This window comes from Myotis brandtii, unplaced genomic scaffold, assembly GCF_000412655.1.
Source record: "Myotis brandtii unplaced genomic scaffold, ASM41265v1 scaffold324, whole genome shotgun sequence".
Classification (NCBI taxonomy): domain Eukaryota; kingdom Metazoa; phylum Chordata; class Mammalia; order Chiroptera; family Vespertilionidae; genus Myotis; species Myotis brandtii.
In genome coordinates, this window is record NW_005362439.1 from 2,916,218 (window position 1) to 2,939,301 (window position 23,084).

At 41.4% G+C, this 23,084-nt stretch overlaps 1 protein-coding gene across 6 annotated transcripts in view; it reads right to left on the reverse strand.

The window, feature by feature from the left end:
- Positions 1–23,084, reverse strand: part of AMBRA1 (autophagy/beclin-1 regulator 1) — a 158,778-nt gene that overhangs the window by 85,508 nt on the left and 50,186 nt on the right. For 4 of the 6 annotated variants that reach the window (XM_005870778.2, XM_014543352.1, XM_014543354.1 and 1 more), the window contains 3 exons: positions 16,394–16,480; positions 11,901–12,080; positions 453–533 (listed from right to left, as the gene is read on the reverse strand). In XM_005870778.2, the coding sequence (XP_005870840.1) occupies positions 453–533; positions 11,901–12,080; positions 16,394–16,480 (348 nt within the window). The remainder of the gene's footprint in view (positions 1–452; positions 534–11,900; positions 12,081–16,393; positions 16,481–23,084) is intronic. The other 2 variants (XM_014543353.1, XM_014543356.1) reach the window with 1 other exon arrangement.

The window sequence follows — 23,084 nt, forward strand, 5'->3', positions numbered from 1 at the left end:
TTAAGTTAATAACAACGTACCTACCTATACAGCTTAAGTTTAAAAAATTTGGCTCTCAAAAGAAATTTCAATCATTGTACTGTTGATATTTGGCTCTGTTGACTAATGAGTTTGCCAACCACTGCACTAGACCTAGGAATCCACAGAAGCCCGGAGTGGAGTAAAAATTCCTAGGATTTGTACGTTCACAGAATTGTACCTCCTTCTTGATCTTTCTTCTAAAGTTTCCCAGGGCTTTTATTCTTGAACAGGATGCTCCCCCTACCACTATTCTCTCTCTTTTTACTCCTGTCAAGTCTTTAGGTGGCAGGGCTGGATCATAGGCTCACTAGAAAGTAATTCCAGATATGGACAGTCCAAAGATCAAAAAGTAGGTTTAAAAACTAAACCCAGGCTTTCATAAAGGCTCCTTCACGAAAGTCTCTCATAAAGACTAACTATCCAGTTCTTACCTTGGTACAAAGCGTCCCAGCGAAGGTGCAGACATCCGGGCGTTGCGTGGAGCTCGGTGCCTGGATCTGTCACCATTGTCCCTGGAGGAAACAAAAGACTGCACATAAGAGAGTCACTAAAGCAGAATCAGCCACCAGCCCAAAAGACCAGCATCCCCCAAACTAAATTCCTACACCTAGGGGAAGACCCCAGAGAAATCAGTGATCTGTTTGCTTACTAATTTGGGTGGCACATTCATATACTCTATTTCTGGAGTACCTCAACTAAATGATCCAGGAGCATTTATTTCAGTAAGGAGGAGTATAGAGAGCAGCTATAGGGTCAAGCCTCGGACTGACCTGTGGCAGAGCCACATACAAGTCCCAGCTTGGAGGGCAGAGCCCTCCCAGCACAATTAAGCTTGACCTTATAGTCCTCCCTTGTTCCTAGGTAGCTAATGGGCTGTAGGAGGTGCAGCAAGTGCTGCCAAAACAAGACTTGAGTAACAAAATAGATTTGAAACTCTCTCGCAAGAATAATGTAAACATGTGGAACACTCCCCTTGTTTTGCTTTGTGTGATGTGACTATAAAATAAAGCTTCGGCTTACAGGCTGTGTCACTGTTTCCTCATCGAGGCACAGTGATCCTACCTTGCCCCAACTGTATTCTCTTGTCTGTCTTCTTTACCTTCACCACCCCTCCTCAGGTTCACCCCTGGCCATGCTGGACGCAGTTGAGGAGAAAGGTTTTTCTTGAATTAATGTGATCTCTGAGCTCTGCTGCTTCTGAAACTGAAGCCAGGTTTAGATCTTCTAAAGGATCTGGAATGGATACTTTTTTCTAAGTTGAAAGATAAAGAGAAATTTTGGCTTTTGGGGATCTTGAAGGAAGAAAACTTCCCTCATCAATTTCATCCAAAAAATGGTTATCTTTCAATGAATCTGTTTAGGTCCTTGGTGTGAAAAAAACACTAATAAGTGAAAAAAAGACACTAAGTAGTCCTTTCTTTCTTTTTTTTTTATATTTTATTGATTTACAGAGAGGAAGGGAGAGAGATAGAGAGCTAGAAACATCGATGAGAGAGAAACATCGATCAGCTGCCTCCTGCACATCTCCCACTGGGGATGTGCCCGCAACCCAGGTACTACATCTTGACCGGAATCGAACCCGGGACCCTTCAGTCCGCAGGCCGACGCTCTATCCACTGAGCCAAACCGGTTTCGGCAAGTCCTTTCTTTTAAAGGCTGAAAAAATGGACAATGACAAAGAATTATTTGACAATACAAATATGTCAAGTCAGTTGAGTAAAAAGAACGAAGTATAGGTGTTTTCTTTACAGTCTGTAATAACCACCATTTATAAAATATCTACTAAATTCTAAAACAAAGGTTATTAATATGTTATCCCATTTAATACTTTTAGCTATTCCATAAGATATTATTAGCTCTGTTTTACAGATAAAGAAACTAAGGACCAGAGAGATAAGTGCCCAAAGTCACACAACTAGTAAGTGGCTGAGGCAGGATTTAAGGAAGATCTGACTCTGAAGCCCTTGCTCATTGCACTGTACTTCACTGCTTCCTACAAGAAAAGAGAGGGCAGAGACTTCACGTGGCTTAGTTTCCAATGCATCAAAGGAACAACAAGCCAAAGGGCACTGGCTGGCCCGAGCAGTTAATTAGCTGCTTAATCAAACTCCACAAAATAAATGAACCTCTGAGAGACTGATTAATAAGATCATCTTCAAACTGGCCCTGGAACCAAAATTAAGACAACACTTTGGCTTTCAAATGGACCACTGGGTGCTTTACAAGCCAGAAACAAAAGCCTAAGGAAGGTTTTCATATCTTGGTGGAATTGGATGCTGAACATTTAAAGACAAATCAATACCAGGGATATTGGAAGCTGAACCATTAAAAGTCAATACTTGGTTTTTATTTTCCCAAAAGAAAAAGCATACTATTGTTTTCTCTACATACATTCCTTTGATTTAAAATTCTATAGATCAAGGAAGAGGCAGAAGAGAGACAAGCTATATATACTAGTATATGAAAATTAATACATACATATATACGTGATAGCTCAATTTTGGAATAAAATGTATTGTAATAAACACTGCCTATAATTATTCAAAAATGTGTGTATATTTTTGGGGGCACACCATATATATGTGTGTGTGTGTGTGTGTGTGTGTGTGTGTGTGTGTATGAAAATAAGAATGAGACCAGCAGCTCAGATACAAGCAAACAAACATCATCTCAATCTGATGGTTACATTAGGCATCATTACACTGGGTAGCTCAGTTTCTTAGAGCATTGCCTTGATATGCCAAGGTTGCAGATTTGATCCCCAGTCAGGGCACATAAGTGAGTGATTTATTTGCTGGTCCTCAGCTTAACATCTTAACTAATGATGGAGGAGGAACTAAGTAGCATCTCAATAAAATGTAGGAATGACTTCAAATTGACAGTGCTCAGAACCCTAGCAAAGGAGAAATGGCAGAATAGGACCCAGAATGATCAGAAAAAGGTGAAACGCGGTACACACACAAATGAGATGATGCTGCCTATGGGAGAAAAACAAAGACATCTAGGAGAAAACAGCCTATAAAAAAACAGCTCAAGCATTTACTGACCAGAAAAACCTTAAAAACAGAAATGGGTACGGTGTCAAAGGTTTTATAGTCTAAAAAGAAGGGAGAATTCAGAAATAATAAGGAGTTGAGATGGGGAAACAAATTTCAACACATAGGATATTTGCGGAGGGTTGGAGGAGGAGTGGCTTACTAGTAGAAGGAGGGGACAGGAAGATTAGTAAACGTTCCAAGAAAAAAGGCTAAGGAATTAAAAGTACTTAAAATAATGTTGTTTTTAGAAAACTACACAGACTCTGCCACTCACTTCAGTGCTAGTACAAGATCAACATGAAGCATGGCTCCATGAGATGAAGGAGGCAAAACTGGTCAGACAGAGACAGTATGAGTGAATTGGAAGTTGTTTTATAGATAAACAGTGGAAAAAAGAAAGATACAGAGAGGGTTTATCTTAGAAACAGAGGAGAGTGCTAAATACTGGGGCCTAAAATAGTTCATGCCCTTTCAAGGGGAGCTTAAATAAAATAAACAACAATGGTGAAGGACCATGCCCCGGCCAGTGCTGCTAAGTGGTAAAAGCATTGGCCCATCCACTGAGGGGTCACAGGTTTGATTCCTGGTCAAGGGCACGTACCTGGGTTGTGAGTTCCCGCCCCAGTTTAGGCGCGTGCAGGAGGCAAGCAGACAATGTGTCTCTCACGTTGATGTTTCTCTCTCTCTCTCTCCCCTCACACCCTCCCTTCCACTCTCTCTAAAAAAGCAATGGAAAAAATATCCTCTGGTGAGGATTAACAAAAACAAACAAACACAATAAAGGTGAAGACCAGAGTGATCAGAGTGCTGGTGCTTTTCCTCCACCACAGGAGGACTTTCCCACCAAAACACTTGCAGGGAGACACCAGAGAAATCCTCATCAATTTCATCAGCCAGAAGCTAGAAACTGCCTTTAAGCCAGCAGGATAGATGCTGACTGAGTTATTAATGGCTTTCCCAGTTGTTGAACTCTATGCATCTCTGATTAACTCTCCAAGGGGTATTTGAGGAAGAGAGAGAGAAAATGTAAGATTTTCTTGTAAAATATTTTATAAGGGAAAAAACACCCTTCAAACAATCAAGCATCTAAGACAAGTACCGAATACAAGAAAAATATATCTCTGGAACAAGAGAGAAACGCAGCAGCAACCTCTGCTAAATGCCAGGGATTAATTGCCTGAGAAAGGCTATAATTTAAAAATACACCTACAGACTTCTGTCTGAGTCCTGACCAGACAGTCAGGTTGTCATTACTCCTCAGTGACAAATGACTCTGACTCGGGCCTTTATAAATGAAGTTCTTGCAGCAAATAGTTCAAAAGGCCATTGTCCTCTTGACAATACACACATGACTTTGCTGAAAATTAGACTATTAAAAAAATACTTGTCGGTCCATGAGGTTCAGTGGCTGAGCATCAACCTAGGAATGAGGAGGTCACAGTTCAATCCCAGTCAGGGCACATGCCCAGGTTTCAGGATCAATCCCTAGTAGGAGGTGTGCAGAAGGCAGCCAATCAATGATTCTCTCTCTCATCATCATTGATGTTTCTATCTCTCTCTTCCTCTCTCTGAAATCAATAAAAACATATTTAAAACAAAGAAAGAAAAAGTGTGCAGTAATAAAGTATGTTTGTTTAAAAATATATATACTTGTTTCTCTATGCTCTTTTGCTTCTCCTCAATCTTCAGACAAAAGAAGGCCTGTTTGGAATTCCTGTCCCTGGATGGCAGTGATCTTGGACAAGACCTTTCCTTACCTGGGTGCTATGGGGAACTGAGGCCCCAGTCTCTAGTGCCAGACTGTGCATACATGCAAGTGCTTAGATTTCTGGGGGCAGGGCACAGTCCCAGCCGAAACATTCACAGGGGACACCTAAGAGCATAGGTCTCTTGGAACAACAAAGCCTTAATTTTTCTCCAAGGAATAGTGACACAACAGATAATTACTACTAACAAATTCCTCCCCTTGCTTATTCTACCTTTAATTTTATTGCATACATTATGAAAATCATATTCCTATTGTGCATTTTATGTTAAAAAAAATACATGTATCTCTAAGGGTTATGTCCTCCTTTCCCCCTTCTCCTGTCTTGAGTGTTTAATTCTTTCCTTCTGTATTTTCCCATTCTAAACCCAGGCACAATCCAGACACAGTCCATTTTCTTTCTCTTTTGCATTCTTCATAATAAATATTCATATATATTTTACTTGCACAGAAAGAGTACTAATTCTAAAACTGCCAAACAATATTATGTTTCTAAGCAATAGGCTCAAAATCCTCAGTAAAGAGCTAGACTTCAGGTAGACATATATTTTATAGATATTTAGGGGCGCTACAGGTACCAGATATCCTATTTCTAATCCTCATGAAGTCTCCCTCACTTTTCTAAGACTTTTCATTATTCTATGTCTGCTGCGTGTAAGGGAAATTCTCCTAAGATAGTTAACTCCAACAAAGATCCAAGAACTTTAGTGCTAAAAGAAACTTCAGAGATAATCTAATCTCATTGAACTGATCAGGCATTGAGGCCCAGACTGGGCAAGGGACTTGCCCAAGGACAAACAACAAATCACAAGCTCCGCCAAAACTAGAACCCAGGATTGTCCCCTAGTCAATAGCTATCAGTGCTCATGTGTTCTCGCCTATACTTGCCCACAGCTTTCAAATTGGTTTTCCTGCATCCACATACTTGTCACTTTAGTTCACCCTAACCAGTGCTGTCAGTTAGCCTAACATACATATTGACTAATGGATGTCCCAGACAAAAATAAAGTAAAAACTTCTTAGCCAGGTCCAAAATAGTTCACACTTTTCTGATCTTCTCCCTCATATTATAAACACTCCATAGCTCTATTCAGGGTCCTCAAATAAACCCTGTAAATCTCCTATCTCTGGGCTTTTTGTTTAAGCTACCCCCTTTCTAGAATCTCCTTCCCTTGCCCCATCCTCCACCTCAATTCATCTAAGTGGTATGCAGCCTTCACACCCAGCTGAAATCCATGAAGCCTTCTCTCAGCTCCCCAAATACTCTCCCCCAACACTGTCCTGTACTTCAGTGGTATCTGTTACAGTCTATCTTGTAAGACACTTATGTAAAAATCCGATCATATTATTCCATAGCCTACAACTCTTCAAGGGTTCCCTCTCGCCTACGGAATAAAGTTCACCCCCCCTTGCAAGGCACAGAAGGCTCTCTAAGATCTGGGACTACTTTAACTCTCCAGGCTCGTCTGCCACATATCTTGTACTTTACAGTCTAGCCATACTAATCAACAAGGGAATTCCTGAAATATTCCATACTGTTTCATGTTTCTATGACTGTGTTTATTTACCTTTCTCCTAAGTATAACTAGAGAAAGGCCCTATTTCAAGACTTAAATATTTCTCTTCTGTAAGCCCACCCTGTAAAAACAATCAGCCACCACAAAAATCAAGTAAATGAAATTATTTAAAACTCTCTGGTAAAAAGGAAGGGAACAGTTTTTTATCTCGTCATATTTTAAGAACTATTTCTTAAATTTCTGTACAATACCACCACTCAACAAATGTAGTTAGTTGACTGATTCCCAATCATTGCTTTAGCAGGTTCTAGCAAGGTTACAGTGTTTCCTTAGAGTCTCTCTTGCACTTCTAATATTAAAGAGCCTATTTTTGTAAGTCAAGGGAAGAGACAAAAGCAACTCTGTTTCAAAATAGACAACATCTCCCTCTGAAGATTTACCCTTCCCTTTCTTGGCTACAAGTTATGTATTTGCTATTCTAGGACTCCCCCAGGGGTCCTAGAAATTCTGGGCATAGAAGAGAGAGCAGGAGCAAGTACTACCAAGGACATATCTGGCTTTGCTCTACTGGAATTCCCAGCCACAGGATCTTGAAGTATGAGTCTCACAAAGCTGTCAGATTTCGATGACAGATGATAGGAGTAGTATGACCTGATTTTTAACGTATTTTCTTTGTCATGGCTCAACTAAATATCTGTTATGCCAAAAGGGCAGATGGAGAATATAACATTCCGAACTAAAGACAAGCAACTTCCCCTATGCCACACCCAATCGGAAGGCAGAGCTGAGTGACAGCCTTCAGAACACCCCTCAACTACATCATATACCAAGAAGACCTTTTAATGACTTCTTTGCCAGAAGGTGTCTAGCAAGGGGACCATAAAAGGAGAAGTCCTGGCTGGAGGATGCTCCCCTATACATGTGTATGTTGTACTGCAGCATGTCAAACTGAGAAACAGGAACCCATCTTGGGCCCAGAAATGACTGTCATTCTCAAACAAAACGTTTTTGCACATTAGATCACAATATGGATTTCTGGGTAAAGGGAGCCAGATAATTAGAAGAATTAAGAAAATAAATGTAATAGACCTAAAGAGATTTCATCATGAGGCTGAAAGACTAGAATTCTCACTGAGATGTTTTTCCAGTGTACAGCCTAGTGCAGTGATGGCGAACCTATGACACGTATGTCAGAGGTGACACGCGAACTCATTTTTTTGGTTGATTTTTCTTTGTTAAACGGCATTTAAATATATAAAATAAATATCAAAAGTATATTTGTTTTACTATGGTTGCAAATATCAAAAAATTTCTATATGTGACACGGCACCAGAGTTAAGTTAGGGTTTTTCAAAATGCTGACACGCCAAGCTCAAAAGGTTCGCCATCACTGGCCTAGTGTCACAACTGTGGATGTAGCATTTGTTCTTTTCTGTGCTAGCAACAATTAAGAAGTTGAGAATGTCAACTGTAAATAAAAAATTAAAATAAAAAAGATTGAGTGCAATTACCTAGTGGCTGGTATGTGTGGTGGAAATATATGTGACTAATCTAATCTGAAGGTTCCATAGTTCTGTCATGAGCTCAGGTATCTCTTTTGCCTTAGAAGGCGAAGCAGTTACAAAGAGTCAGAAAGGAAGGACATGAGCTAGGGATGATTCTGGGATCATTAAGTACATTTAGAGTAACAGGTAAGATGTGGAGGGGGCAAGGATAGCTGAAGCAATAGTCATACAGTCACATACAGTCATATACTGTACACTACCTCTTTTATGGACTTTAGCAACTACTGGGACATAGCGCTTAACCTGGGCTTCACAAAAGCCTCCCTCTTTCCAAAGGGATAGTAAAAGTGAAAATGGGAATTTGCCGTATGCCTTTTTGCCATCTACATTCTAGCAGGCAGACAGCAATGTCACAGGCACATACACCTATACCCTGTGAACATCTTTATGCAAAGATGGATGCTGAGGGCTTCAGGACAGACCTGCTGACAGCAGATTTCTGGATGTCCTGTTTGTGCATTTTGACAAACAAAGGGAACCTGCAGTCTCAATCCTTCCCCCAGACAGAGATGAATGGCAGGAGAAGATGCCTGCCTGGGAAGATGGTCATTAATCCAGGCCATAAAGGAATAGAAAATTTAACCTGATGCTGACCAACCTTTAAAGCTATCTTCCCTAGAGATAAATCTAGACAGCCTTGTTCCACGGCAAGCTCATGGAACAAGGGCCCAATTATGGCTGTACATCACTTTTATTTGTTTCTTTATTTTTTAAAATATTTTTATTGATTTCAGAGAGGACGGGAGAGGGAGAGACAGAAACATCATGATGAGAAAGAATCACTGATAGGCTGCCTCCTGCACGCCCCCACTGGGGATATAGCCCACAACCCACATGTGCCCCTGACTGAAATTGAAGTCAGGACCCCCCAGTCCGCAGGCCGACGCTCTAGCCACTGAGCCAAACCAGCTAGGACTGGCTATATATCACTTTTAAAGGGCTTTCAACCTGCAGGACAGTAATAGTCAAGATACTATGAGTAAATATGACTTTCCTATTATCTAATCTTAGGCATGTCTGATTTTGGTGAAGTATCATCACTTAGAATACCACAAAGAAGTAAATATCTCATCCCAGCCGGTTTGGCTCAGTGAATAGAGCCAAACCGGGTTCAATTCCAGTCAGGGGCACATGCCCGGGTTGCAGGCTTGATCCCCAGTAGGGGGCATACAGAAGGCAGCTGATCAATGATTCTCTCTCATCACTGATGTTTCTCTCTCTCCCTCTCCCTTCCTCTTGAAAAGCAATAAACAAAAAAAACAAAAAGTAAATATCTCATTGGATTATTATAAGGATTAAACAAAATTTTAAAGATATATATTAATATATTTATATATACTACAAATGTTTTATATGTTCTAAGTTAGTATACATATGAAAATTATAGCTGATACCTTTCATTCAATGGATGATGAAAGAGAATCAAAATGATGGATCTGAATAATGGCTCCCCTTCATTTTCTGGGGACTCTGTACACCTGGATGGGACAAGCTAGAGAATAACAAAATGATCTAAGCCTTAGCAAGTGGAAGCAAACTGAAGAGGTCAAAGTAGGGTGGCAAAGGCAAAGGCAGGATATGCTGTGAAGGTGAGGAGATTCAACAGAACAGTTTCTTTTCATGGTAACCTAAGTGTGTTAGCAGGATTTCAAGCCATGTCTGACTTACCCCCCCCCCCACCCCCGAAAAGAAAATATGGCCGTACACGCCTCTAATTTTCCTTCTAGTTATTAAAACTAAAGGAAAGGATGGGGGCTGAGAAATTAAAATACGCTAGCATATTCCTTAATTTCTCACTCTCCTCAGAGTACTTTGATATTTAGTAACGAAGAGCAACCACAAGCAGCACTCAGCTTACAGCGTGGGGAAGAGGGCAAGGATGGATGCCGACTGAACAGACGTAAATGAGCATTGACCAACCAGCAACACCCTTCACCAGAACACCTAGACTACTACTATTGAGGTGACCAATCCATAGCTGCTATTAAAAACAAGATTACAGTCTGTATCAGTCCAAAAAGAAAGGCAAACACCCAGGGGAGGGACTTTTAGCGGGGTATTAGAGAAATCAGCCCGCTGTTAGTAACCAGGGAGCACCACAAGACCCCTAGGAAAGAACAGTTTAAGTCAGTCGGGGCACGGAAGGTGAAGAGGCGATGTAAATTCAGGTCGCGCTGAAGCCAAGGGGAGGTGAGAGCACAGGTGGGCTGTGGGGAGCACAAGGAGGAGGCAGTCTGACAGAGGAAAATCGAGGGGGAAGGAAGGAGAAAGGGAGGAGGTGGTAGCAGAAGAAAGAGAAGGTAAGATGAGAACAGAACATTTTAAACTAACCCAGAACTCCATTGTGAAGGACAAGTCACGAGGCAAGACTCAGCTCAAAGGCATGAGCCCCACGCCCCACCACTGCAGAGGATAACACAGCCTTCCAAGCGTGCATGGAGAGGGGGCTAGGCAATCTGCACCGACTCCCAGAGCCACACAAGATTACTGAGGCTTCTGAGCAGCACCAAGTCCCAGCAACCTCAGTGGATACATTGTAATTGCTTCCCTGAATAGACCCAATGCTGGAAAAATAATCTCATTTACAGGGGAACATATTGCACTACAGGTGTCTGCCTGGTTGAGGGAATGGAGACATTTTCCCTTCATTGCTGCTATGTGTACCCACCATCACCTAGAGTGGATGGAAGGAAGAATGACGTGTGCTGAGAGTCAGAGGGTAGCTGGGCTCTTCTCAGTCGATGACAGAGGCCACTGCGTCTGCTTCGCTTGCCACACCACAGTGCTCACAGCATCCCTGCCTTTCTTCCACATTTACATCTTCCTCAGGCAAATGAATCTCCCAGTTAGTCTTCCTTCTGCTTCCAAGTACACAACTGCTAGTGTGCTTTTAAGGATCACATCAGGAAGGTGAACTGGTACAAAGGGTGTTCCCACCTTTTCAGTTCTTTCTGGCAAAGATATCGCTCAAACACATCCTAAAGCTCTGTTGCAAGATGGCGCTTGGGGACTATTCATTCAGCTCACGGAACAGAAGGTTGAGGGGAGACAAGAACTCTTAAGATCCCAGACCTGACCAGGCTATGTCAGGATAGAGAAGAAAAAAGAAAAATGACTGACAGGCTGTCCTAGTCCAATACTGCCAGTAAAAGAGGAGGGAAAAAAATACTTAAACACCCTTTTCTCTCTCGTTTTACATGTTTGAGAATACCAAAAAATAGGAATCAAAACAAAAGTCAATGTCCAATCCGATACAAGCCAGAAAAGGTGTTTCAGAACGGAAACAATGAATGGCTAGAAAGGCCAGGAGCACCAGGTCAGGGAAGGCAAAACCCAGAAGTCAAATTGGGGAGCTTGAATTCTGGAGCCTGGGGCTGACCCTGCTCCTTTAGCTCACCCGGTCCCCCAACTACCAACTAAAAAGACCAGAAGAGGAAGGAATCACCTTGCAACCCATCACATTAACCTGACAGACAACTTTCAAAGGATCCTTACTGGGGATGGAGGAAGAGTGAGAAAGTTTAGGTAAAGGAGTAAAACCTCAAAGTACCAGTGTGATCAAGGGTTCTAAGAGAACCCAACTTTTAGAAAATCTGAGTATTTTATTTTTAATCTCTCAATACCTCCTCTGCTTAAGTGAAAGGAACACCAAGCCTCCTGCTCCCTGTTGTGAACACAGTCCACGAGATGCATTCCACAGGCACTGGTCACACAAAAGGGAAGTAAGTACAGCAGCCATCTTCTCCCAGTCTGGCCTGGGGCCCAATGGACTGCCTCTTCCCACAGGTCCCGGTGAATCAGCCAACAACTGCCAGAGGTGGGCGTGCCCAGGGCATTTTAACCCTCCCGTCCCTCACCCCATCCTATTACTCATAAATAGTAATTTAAAGGTTTGAAGCTAGAATGTCAACCACTGCTGCTCAGACAGTGACCAACTTGGAAGCACTCCCAGCTTGGGAGCAGAGGGAAGAAAGCAAGCTGAGTATGTACTTACTCAAAGTCCTCAAATTCCAAGTCGGTTCCCTCTACTGATGGACCCTGGTTGTCTGAGGAAGAGGAGGAGGTGGAAGAGCGAAGCCGGTTCTGTTGGTAGCGCATGGAGCGCTGGCGAATACTGTCTCTCCGTGAAAGATACTGGATCATCCTCTGAGCGTAGTATGCAGCAGGAGATAATCTGAGAGAGACAGAGATGGACAAATACAAACTAGCACTAGTGTGGGGGAAACTGTGAAAGACAGTAAATCCAGTTCTCCCCTGGCTTCTCCCTGCTGAGGCGAATCCGGAGACATAAAAAATAAAGGGCATTTAACTCACCAGGAGGTTTGTACTGCACAATGCTTATCGGATTACCACCAGTGTTTCTGTTCTGAGATAAGGCAAAGAGACTGTTTAATCAGTCCTTATCTGATCAACAGCTGTCCCCTCCCAAGAGAATAACACTGGACTTTTCTTTTTAGTTTCTTAAGGGACCGACCCCCTTTAAGACTCACAGCCTTCCCTCAATCATCCATACCTAAAATACAAGATATAAAGGGACCACAGCAATCATCAACAAGTCATCTCTTCTTTCCGTTTTAGATGAGGAAGCGGCCAGGAGACAGGAAACCTGAGATCACTAACGAAGGCATGTACAGGCATTTTCACGAGGACCCCTTTTTTCTCCAACAAACAGACATGTTCCAGATTTGTTCTAGCTCCTTAAAATGATCTCTTTGAGCTTCTTATCTCTCCTTTAACAATTTATTCATAGATATTTATAATAAAAGATATAGACTGAGAGTAAAATAAACTTGGAAAAACAGAAAAATCTGAAAGGATAAAAACAAATTTTTCTGTCTTACAAGAGAGCATCAGAGGCTACATGGGGACTGAGCAGTACAGAAGGCAACAGTCATTGTTTTCTTCTCCCTTACTAGACTATTCTCAGTAAACAGTCTAGACCTACGTTCTTCCAGCTGCTTAGTATCTTCATATTCCATGAAAATGTCAAGTGTCCCATACAACTTGCCACATTCCCTTCTTTGTCAAGTTTTCCCTCCATCTTTCACAACATCGTTACATAATTTGAGGCTATTAACTGAGAGTGTGAGAGACAAACAGTAGAAGAATGTTTTATATGATAGTATTAATAGGATTACTAAGAAATTTCCAAACTTAAAACCTGCCTGAGGTACACACTGACTCAACAATTCCACTAGAAATTTTATCCTACAGAAACACACAAGGATACAAAGATACAGAGAGATTAGAATTAATGAAAACCTGGGAAACACCCCAAATGCCCATTAACAGATTAAACAGACTATATCCATACAAAGAAACACTATATAGCTATTAAAAAAAACAAATTATCCCTATCTGCACACATGAAAGCCCTCTAAAATATAATTTTAAATGGGGGGGAAATGGAAGAATGATACATATATACTAATATGTATATAAACAATATATTTCTGTATTTAATTAAAAAATTAAAAGGGAACACAGCAATCCTAATGAGGATTACTGAGGACCTGAACTTATATGTTTAAATATAAAAAGAAAAAAGCATGTCTCTCTATTTTTTTTTTTTTAATGAAAACCTGGAAAAATTGATTGAGAATGGAAATAAAAGAGTTATATCCAAATGGTAGGAAAAGTATTTACAAACATCTTGCTGCCTGACCTTTCATTACCCCTGGCAAAGTCTCTGGGCAAATCTTCAATAAATCTACTGACTCAGGCCAAAGGAGATCCTGGAGTCAACTGCTGTAGGAACTGAGGCTGCTTCTCAAATAACTGTCATCAGAGGTGGTGGTCCTGTGGCCAACCATCAAATGGATTCCCAAGCAGGCCAACTGACAATCTTTGGAACTCAAATGTCTATGTTATGAAACAAGATGCTGCATTTGGCACCTGAGTCCAAATTATCTTTACATAGCTATCTTTATACAGTGGGTGGGCATGGGATGCACAGATGCTTTGGCCAAGATCATGAGAATACAAGAACCATTTCTTAAAAGTCTTAACTTGTAGAACTTTCATTATTCGTTTGGGCCTGTTTCCACGCATTTTGCAAAAATCAATCAAGAATCCTCTATTTTCAACAAATAGAAGTCAATACTATTGAGTTGTTCCTATATCTACCAAATACATAAAAGAAAAAACCTTCCAGCAGAAATCAACTATTATTGTCTAAATTCTCAAGTCAATCAGTCTAGAAAAGAAAGTAAAAAAAGTTTCAAGAGGAGAATAAAGATTGTTTTTGGAATTGATTCTGAAAAGTGACAAGTACACTCATTCCTGAGTTTATAACCAACCCTAATGGGAAAATCTTGCAAATATTATTGGTGATAGTGGCAGAAATAATGTTGAAGCTGACAATAAGACTGTTATTTCATGTGCAGGGGCACAATCTCAGCACTAGGTAATCCCAACTATTTATTTCACTACTAGAGGCCAGTGCACAATACTCGTGCACTGAGGCGGGGGGGGGGGGGGGGGGGAGTACCCTAAACCCAGCCTGCACCCTCTCGCAGTTTGGGAGCCCTCAGGGGATGTCTGACTGCCGGCTTAGGCCCACTCCCCGCCTGCAGTCAGACATCCTTAATGCTGCCGTGGAGGCAAGAAAGGCTCCCGCCACCGCTGCGCTCGCCAGCAGTGAGCCCGGATTCTGGCTGAGCAACACTCCTCCTGTGGGAGCGCACTGACCATCAGGAGGCAGCTCCTGTGGTGAGCATCTTCCCCCTGGTGGTCAGTGTGCGTCATAGCAACTGGTCATTCGGTCGATTTGCATATTAGCCTTTTATTATATAGGATAGGACAGAAATTCCCTAAGCTATAAAACTAGGCATCAATGATTTTTTAAAAAGGATTCTTGGCATAATTATTAACTACAAATACATCCCTATCCTTATCCTTTTGGATATCCAGAGGGCAGCTAAGGATCTGAATGCTGAGATGTCTCACAAAGGCTCTGGCCTATACATACTGTGCACAGGGTGAATCTAAGAGAAAAAATAAATGAAACCACCAGTAATGAGGTAACAATCCTCCTCCCACTGAAGAGCTGGATAACCATCAAACTCTGAAGTGTTCCAAGTAAAAATTTTAAATTTTTTGTGTTCAAAGGGAAAATGTGAAAACATCAACAGTATAAGGTATGATACTTTCTGTGATAAAGAGCTCTGAGTAGGAAAAATAACATAAAAGGAGGACAAGTTATGGTCTTTAAGAATTACTGGTAAACTCTGTCAGGTTAAGAATGAGATTTCCATTGCTATCCTAAGAGAACTACAAAAAGTTCTCTATCTCAGTGTTTCAGAGTATTTGATTCATGTGAAAATATTCCTTTTCTTATTTAGGGCTTATTATTTTCTATTATGATTATGGACTAAAATAAATGTCCTTGCTTCAATCATCATCCAAGCTGTCTACCTGTTTCAAAGTCGTCAATCCCCATGTTCCCTGATCCTTGGATTCGCCAATCCAAAGGAAGAGGATAATGGGGAACCTTTTCACTAGTATCTCAGAAAGAATGCTCAGCATCATGACATAGCTGTGCCAACAACAAGATCATTCAATATCCCTGGAATCAACTTGGTCTAAAGGTTTTTCAGACTTGAAATTCTTAAACCAGAGCAAAGCTCATTTAGCTTTATGTGACTTGTATTAACTTGCCAACCCCAACATTATAAACACTCTTTTCTTTGGGCAGAGCCTCACAATGTGCTCTGGCACTGCTTAAGTGCAGGTTATCCCTTCTTTAGATCATTAACAATCAGCAAGTCCAGCTGTGACAACCCCAAAGTGCTTCTCACTACAAATGTTCATCAACTCAAACACTCCAAACTTGGTACTCAGTTACCAGTATCAGGTTAGGGCGGGTCTTCAACTCATTTGAATTTTTTTTTATTTTTTCAAGAATTTTTCAAATGTCTTCTAATCAGTATTAAGTCAAGCATTTAATGAAGTTCCAACTTGTTATATTTAGTTCCATTTGTCAGTCATCTCTTCCTTCAGATAGTCTCAAAAAAATTCAACAACTAAATGAGCTTGATTTCTGCTTTCTGATATTCTAAACTCTCTCTCTCAAATGAGAGCAAGAAGGATTCTTTATCTGTTTGAATTTATAGGTAATTTCCCTATTAATAAATACTTTTATTTCCCTTTTGTCTGTCCATCTGAATGGCAACAGTCTCACTGATCAAAGAGAAAAATATATCCTATCCTGTGACTCTGCCAGTGGCCTCCCCAGGTCCCTCCTCTAGTGCCACATTCACAGAAATGAGCCCCAAAGGATAAGAGCTCAGTCACAACTCTGTCACCAGAGGTTCTGTTCACTTACCTGCAATACTTCCCAATCACCTGAACCACCTGTCTCAAACTGTAACTCAAGAGTAAAAGAGCACCAGGACCAGAGAGGCACAAAATGGGGCTTCCAGCAATTGGCAACCCCAAGGGCAGCCCCTCCCCCCCACCTAGTGCCATTTCTCACTTCAGCCTTACCTCGCTGGGTCTGGGTAAATTGGGTGCTCTCTGGATCCTGCTCCATCATAACGGGATAATGAAATGAGGGAAGACTCCAGCAGCCTCCTAGCAGAGATTAAAAAAATGGCAATAATCCCTGTCAATTACCAACTCAGAGGTCATTCATTAAGGAAAATGGGGGGGTAAGATAAATAACATCCCCCTTTGCAGCCAGCTAACACCTGCTACCTGGGATCACACCCTTCCTGCAAGCTAAGTACTTAGAGACATAAATAAGTGAAGAGCTACAGAGCTCCTACACTGGATATGGCCACTGTATTGTGTAGAACTGCTCTTCAGTGAGAAATGAACAAATGCTTCAGAGACATGATCTTATTTCTATTTGCAGTACTTCCAGGTAACAAATAGGAGATTAGAATCAACACATGAGGGGGAAATTAGGCATACTAGAGATTATCCTGTAGTGCCAACATTTATCTTGGTGTTCAGCACCTCCATGTCATCCTAATCCACATCACCTTATCTTCTACTCATCTATTCTGCTCACACCCTTTTTTGTAAGAATTTCTGGGACTCTCTTAACAATTGACAAAAATTGCTAATTATATAATCATAAGTTCATCTGATCATATGTGATACACATATTTTACTGAGCACTCTTTTTGATGCAATACTTCCCATCACCTGAACCACCTGTCTCAAAACTGTAACTCAAGAGAGCACCAGCATCTGGGAAGTTAGGCATTACTATATATACACGAGAACACTGGGCTGTGTGGCACACAGCTATAAGTGATAGCACTAAGACTCCAGTGAAGGTCTGTCAGCTCCAAATGCTTCAAACCACTATGCTATACTGCAGGACCTTCTGGGCTCCAGGCAGGTAAAAGTGCGTATGTATCCACTGTGAATCCAAGCTAGAATGTGGGCTCAGTATTGGTGGATCTGACTATTTATTAAGAGTAGTGGCGGGGGGGGGTTGGGGAGATAAGGACACATGTAATACCTTAATAAAATAAAATAAAAAACAAACAAACAAAAACAAAAAATAAGTAAAGAAATGGTTATTAAAACAAACAAACAAACAACAACAAAAAAAGAGTAGTCAGAAATCTGGACTTTTGCACAAAATCTCCTGTTAAATTTTAGCTAAAACAGTTTTCCCTTTTTTGTACAACATGGGCCAGTTAAAAACACATCTGCTAAACATGGCCCATGGGCCCCCCAGTCTGCCATGTCCGCCACACTGTTTCCCAATTCAAACGTGCCTTGGCAGTCAGTCAGGCTCCTGACATGGAACACGTTCCTAAGGAAATGGTCTCAGCAAGAAATGCACATTGCTCTTCTCAGGCAGCATTTTGCTCTCTGAGAACAGGTCTCTGGCTCCCTGCCAGACTCTTTAAAGCAGATCTGCAGAATAAGGACAGCAGCTACCAATCTTTTACAATTGACTTAATTCAATTCATTGTTATTAAAACCAGCTGGCTCCAGGTATAGTCATGTGCAGTCACTTTATCCCAGCAACTGGCTTGCGGAAGCATTTCCTCTAACAGCCTGGAGAAGAGGTACAGCAGAGGCCCTGTCAACCTGGCTTGCTACCTTTCCCACCCAGGAAAACCAACTGTTAAATGTTTCCTACCTAGACTAGGCCTATAATCCCCACACTTAAAACCAGCGGTCACCAACCTTTCGGACCTCACAGACCACCACTGGTCCGTGGACCACCGGTTGGGCACCGCTGCTTTAAACCATTCTACCACTGAAGAGAGAATACAATTTAAGGATGAGGAAGAGAAGACAATAATAAAATACATCTTGCAGGCGTGGCTCAGTAGATTGAGTGTCATCCCATGTATCAAGAGGTCACTGCTTCAATTCCAGGTCAGGGCACATGCCCAGGTTTCAGGCTCCATGCCCAGTAGGGGGCGAGCAGGAGGCAACCGATTGATGTGTCTCTCTCTTCATATCTTCCTTCCTCTCTCTCTAAAATCAATAAAAATATATTTTAAAAGAAATAAAAATAAAACACATCTCTTTGGTTGAAAACCTGAATCCTCAATGATATCACTGTTTACAGTAGCAGAAATGGTGTTTCAATTCTAAGACATACTTTCTCCCCACATTTACTGTATTTGAAGTTGGACTGTTTTCCTTTCACAGGGGCACATAAAACAACAGCATAGCATGTCTTTGAGTCCTGAAATACAGAATGTGAGAGGAAGGGGTAACGAGAGGTACATAGACTGGAGAAAAAAAGAAAAGTGAAATTATGAGAACAGTATTCAGGGCATTTATGCCATCTTAAATAAATAATACTTACTAATTACTAAAAAATTAGTTCTATAGGAATCGGGTGAATGGAAGCAAGATCTGGGAGAGCTGACTGCCCTGGAACACCCAGAAGCTTCTTCCATCCCAAAGGGCTCTGGAGTTTAGTCCTGAACATCACTGTGCCCTGTTGTGTTATCCTATAAATGGCGGCTTAGAAAGCAGAGGCCCTTTGGCAAGGAGCACCCTCCAGAGTGACCAACATTTATCCTTCTTAAGTATTTTGCCTAGAAAATGATCCTGCTAAGTTAGAAAGCCAATCTGACCCTTCACTATGCCGAGGAGTCAGAGTATGAAAAGAAATGATGTGACTTTTTAGGAATCCTGCAAAGGAGAGTCTTGAACTAGAAGAGCTGAATTAGATCATTTCATTTTTAATGATTCCATTTTATAATCCTGCCAAGTCTACCTACCACCCTAACCTCCAGCTTAACTACAAGACTTCTTTAAATCAGAGTCAAAACAAAATGTTAAGCTTTGTCTCTGGGAAGTCCCTGATGAGGTTCTTTTGGAACATGCATCCCCTGTGCCTACTTACTACAGATCTGTTGGCACCATTTGCTCCCCAAGCAATACAGTGGACTGGCAAGTCATATATATGTGACATTTTAACTGCTAATACATGAAATCAGGAGAGCCTATTACTATGACTAGCACATACCCCTCACCCCCATATAGCACTGATGAAACATTAAATTCTCTACAGCTACAACACAAGAACTATCTTGAGGAATAAAAAATACTTTTCCAATTGGTGTTGAATAAAGAAAGAAATAGTTAGTAGACGAGTAAATATCACAACTCCTAGGAATGCCAAAGAAAGAGCTTTCTCTCCTACAGTTAGCTTTTTGCAAAGAGCCTTCAATATCCTAAAGCCAACAAACATGTTCAGATCTTCTCCAATCACTGGAAACAAATAACTACCAGAACTCGGTGACCTAAAATGAAAAGCCTGCACCTAGAAGCTAAGATGTCACTGGTGCCCATGATATATAATTTCCCAGCCTGACTTTGATGTCTGGGTGATATCTGCTATTTCAGTTCAGAGGAGCTAAACCAGCGGTTCTCAACCTGTGAGTTGCGACCAATTTGGGGGTCGAACGACCCTTTCACAGGGATCGCCTAAGACCATCAGAAAACACATATATAATTACATATTGTTTTTGTGATTAATCACTATGCTTTAATTATGTTCAATTTGTAACAATGAAAATACATCCTGCATATCAGATATTTACATTATGATTCATAACAGTAGCAACATTACAGTTATGAAGTAGCAACGAAAATAATTTTATGGTTGGGTCACAACATGAGGAACTGTATTTAAAGGGCCAGAAGGTTGAGAACCACTGCTCTAGTTAAATCATAAAGTCAGAGGCTGGCTACTTGCCTGGGAAACTACCACTGATACTCCTGGACAGTGTATTGCCAAAAGAGACCCCACAGGAGAAAGAGGGCAATATTTTCAGGGGGACGAAGGGGCAGGGGACCAAGGAAACCAGGATGCACTCTTGCCTTCTTCATTTCTGAATCCCGCTCTAAAAGCTCCAGATCTCTGCATGCCTGGGCTGGGAGATGACAAGCCCTAATTCTTTGTAAAAAATAATTGTGTGTTCTGAAACGACACCTCTATTATGATTTTCAAATTGACATCTCTGCTTTAAAGCGGAGGCATCAGAACCTCCCCATTTCACACACTGGCAATTATCACTTAAGTTCTCCAACGATAGGTATTCATCTGATCACTGCAGGGCCCCCCAGTTTCTAGGGGTGTACTTGTAAGCACATGGTGCAGTTGCCAGCAGAGCCTGGCAGGCAATCCCTGCCCCTTGCTGTGGGGTAGACCAAGGCAAGGTGGCACACCTAAAAGGCTAATAACCTCAGGAAAAAGCCAGATATACTACAGAAAGAACTCACAACCCACACTGAGTGGATCAGCCTTATTTTACTATCATCAAGCACAAACAATGTGCTACACCAGAAAAACTTTAAAGCAAGTATGTCAAACTAGCAGCCGCCGGCAAGTTTGACATGCTTGCTTTAAAGTATCTTTACAAAACATTAATATATCCCTCTGTGTAATGAGCAATAGATGGTAAAACATCAGAGCACAACATAATCACATACCAAAAGGGAAGAAGCTGGAAACAGAATTCTTATGCAGTATGCAAATGTGTATCTAGCTATACAAAAATCTTGTCTGAAAAGCCAGCCAGATCCTTCTGAGAACATCTGACCTTCTGCTGTTTGGTGGGTAGTTATTTTCATCAACTGAAAAATGATTGGTTGGTAGAATGCTTAGCTCTTGTATATCCTCAACATATTGCACTATAGTTATGAAACTTCAATCTGTAATAAAAAAACACTTCTGTCAGCATCTGAACTCAAATGTCCAAGGTCATCTATATGGATATGTTTACTCTGCCTCCAAATCCATTTTCTCTGGGAGATTGGGTGGTCTGCTCACCGACCACAGACTTTTTTTTTCAACTAGGAATTTAGATCAAAGGCTTTTCACTAAAGATTGAGTAAGAGTATATCAATGACAAGTTCCACAGGTATTTCTGATACTCACATGCACACATCCCCCCACAAACAGCAGCTGTGATATACAGGTTTAGACTTTAATTAAGAGGCAGTGAATCCTGATTGACTGCCCCCTCCCAATCAAGAAGAGATTTACAGAATCAATAACCCTGAATTCTCAGGAAATTTTGTTCAGAATAGACATTCCAAAACAGTCTACCTCTAGAACTACTAATTCTACAAAGAATACATTGGTAGAATCATTTATTGTTCAGTAACAGCAAACCTGTACATTTCCTCTTAGATTATTTTTCATATTCATGTTCCTGACCTAAAATTGAAAAATCCCTCAACCAAGGACATTTGCTCTTAAGTGATAGGCTACTGATCCTGGTATATTGCAAACAACTATATATATATGAAGCAAAACCTTAGAGCCAACATCAGGTAGGTAGAGAGTTAGTAAATGAAGCCTTTCAAGAATGAGAAAAAAGAAATGCACAGTGGGCTGGGGCATTTACTACTATTAACCACTAGAGCAGTGGTTCTCAACCTTCCTAATGCTGCGACCCTTTAATACAGTTCCTCATGTTGTGGTGACCCCCAACCATAAAATTATTTTCGTTGCTACTTCATAACTGTAATTTTGCTACTGTTATGAATCGTCATGTAAATATCTGCTATGCAGGATGTATTTTCATTGTTACAAATTGAACATAATTAAAGCATAGTGATTAATCACAAAAACAGTATGTAATTATATATGTGTTTTCTGATGGTCTTAGGCGACCCCTGTGAAAGGGTCGTTGGACCCCCAAAGGGGTCGCGACCCACAGGTTGAGAACCGCTGCACTAGAGGCTCAGTGCACGAAATTCCAATGGGTGCAGTCCCTAGGCCTGGCCTGCAACTGAAGTGTGAACGTCTGGCATGGAAGGGCAGGTCCCAGCTGACCTCTGGGCCCGAGGCAGCACCTCCCCCCCCGCCCCCGACCCCCTGCCCACACCCGCCTTGGCCTGGCACCTCCTGCTCACCTGCTCCACCATCCCGCCATGGTCCCACTATCAGGGCCAGCAGCACTTCCACTGCCACCTGCTGCCAGCGCTGCATTGCCAACACCAGCCATGTTCCATGACACCCCCTGGTGGTCAGCGCACATCATAGCGAGCAGTTGAATTCTCGGTCTCCCGGTCAAAGGACCGCCAGAGGGGACAATTTGCATATTAGGCTTTTATTATATAGGATAGGCAAAGAAGCAGCCTTCCTGGTTCATGTCTGTTCAAGTAATGAGGTTTCTGGAATCTACAAAAATAGACAAGAGGACAGACTCCAGCTGAGACCCCAAACAACCCATTATTAGCCCTTGAGCTAAAACAAAGCTCAGAGTACACCCACTTTTCTTATACCCTGGGTTCATTCTGAACTGCTTCTCTTAGTGACATCTGATTTTCACTACTTCACCTCTGGGGATTTACTTGGCCTTTCACCCTGTTCCTGAGTTCAGCAACCTTCTTGATTCCTTTCGGACTCAGCATTTGACTCCAGAAATGAAATAATTTCTCCACCATTTCCCTCTGTCTAGACAACATGAAATTGTCATAAATGACACCTAAAGTACAATTAGTAGTGAAACTGCAATTTCCACTCTCCTCCCCCATTCCCCAAAGAATCAATCATATCCCAAAAGAATCACACATTAACATCCTCCAGCATGTCAATCAATACCACCCAGAAGATTAACTCTGTGGAGCCTGGATGCCATTTAATTCCCAGCATGCTAAGTATTTATTCATTTCCCCCCTCTACTATAATTAGGAAGTAAATTAACTTCTTTTCACTAGCACTAAAATGGTT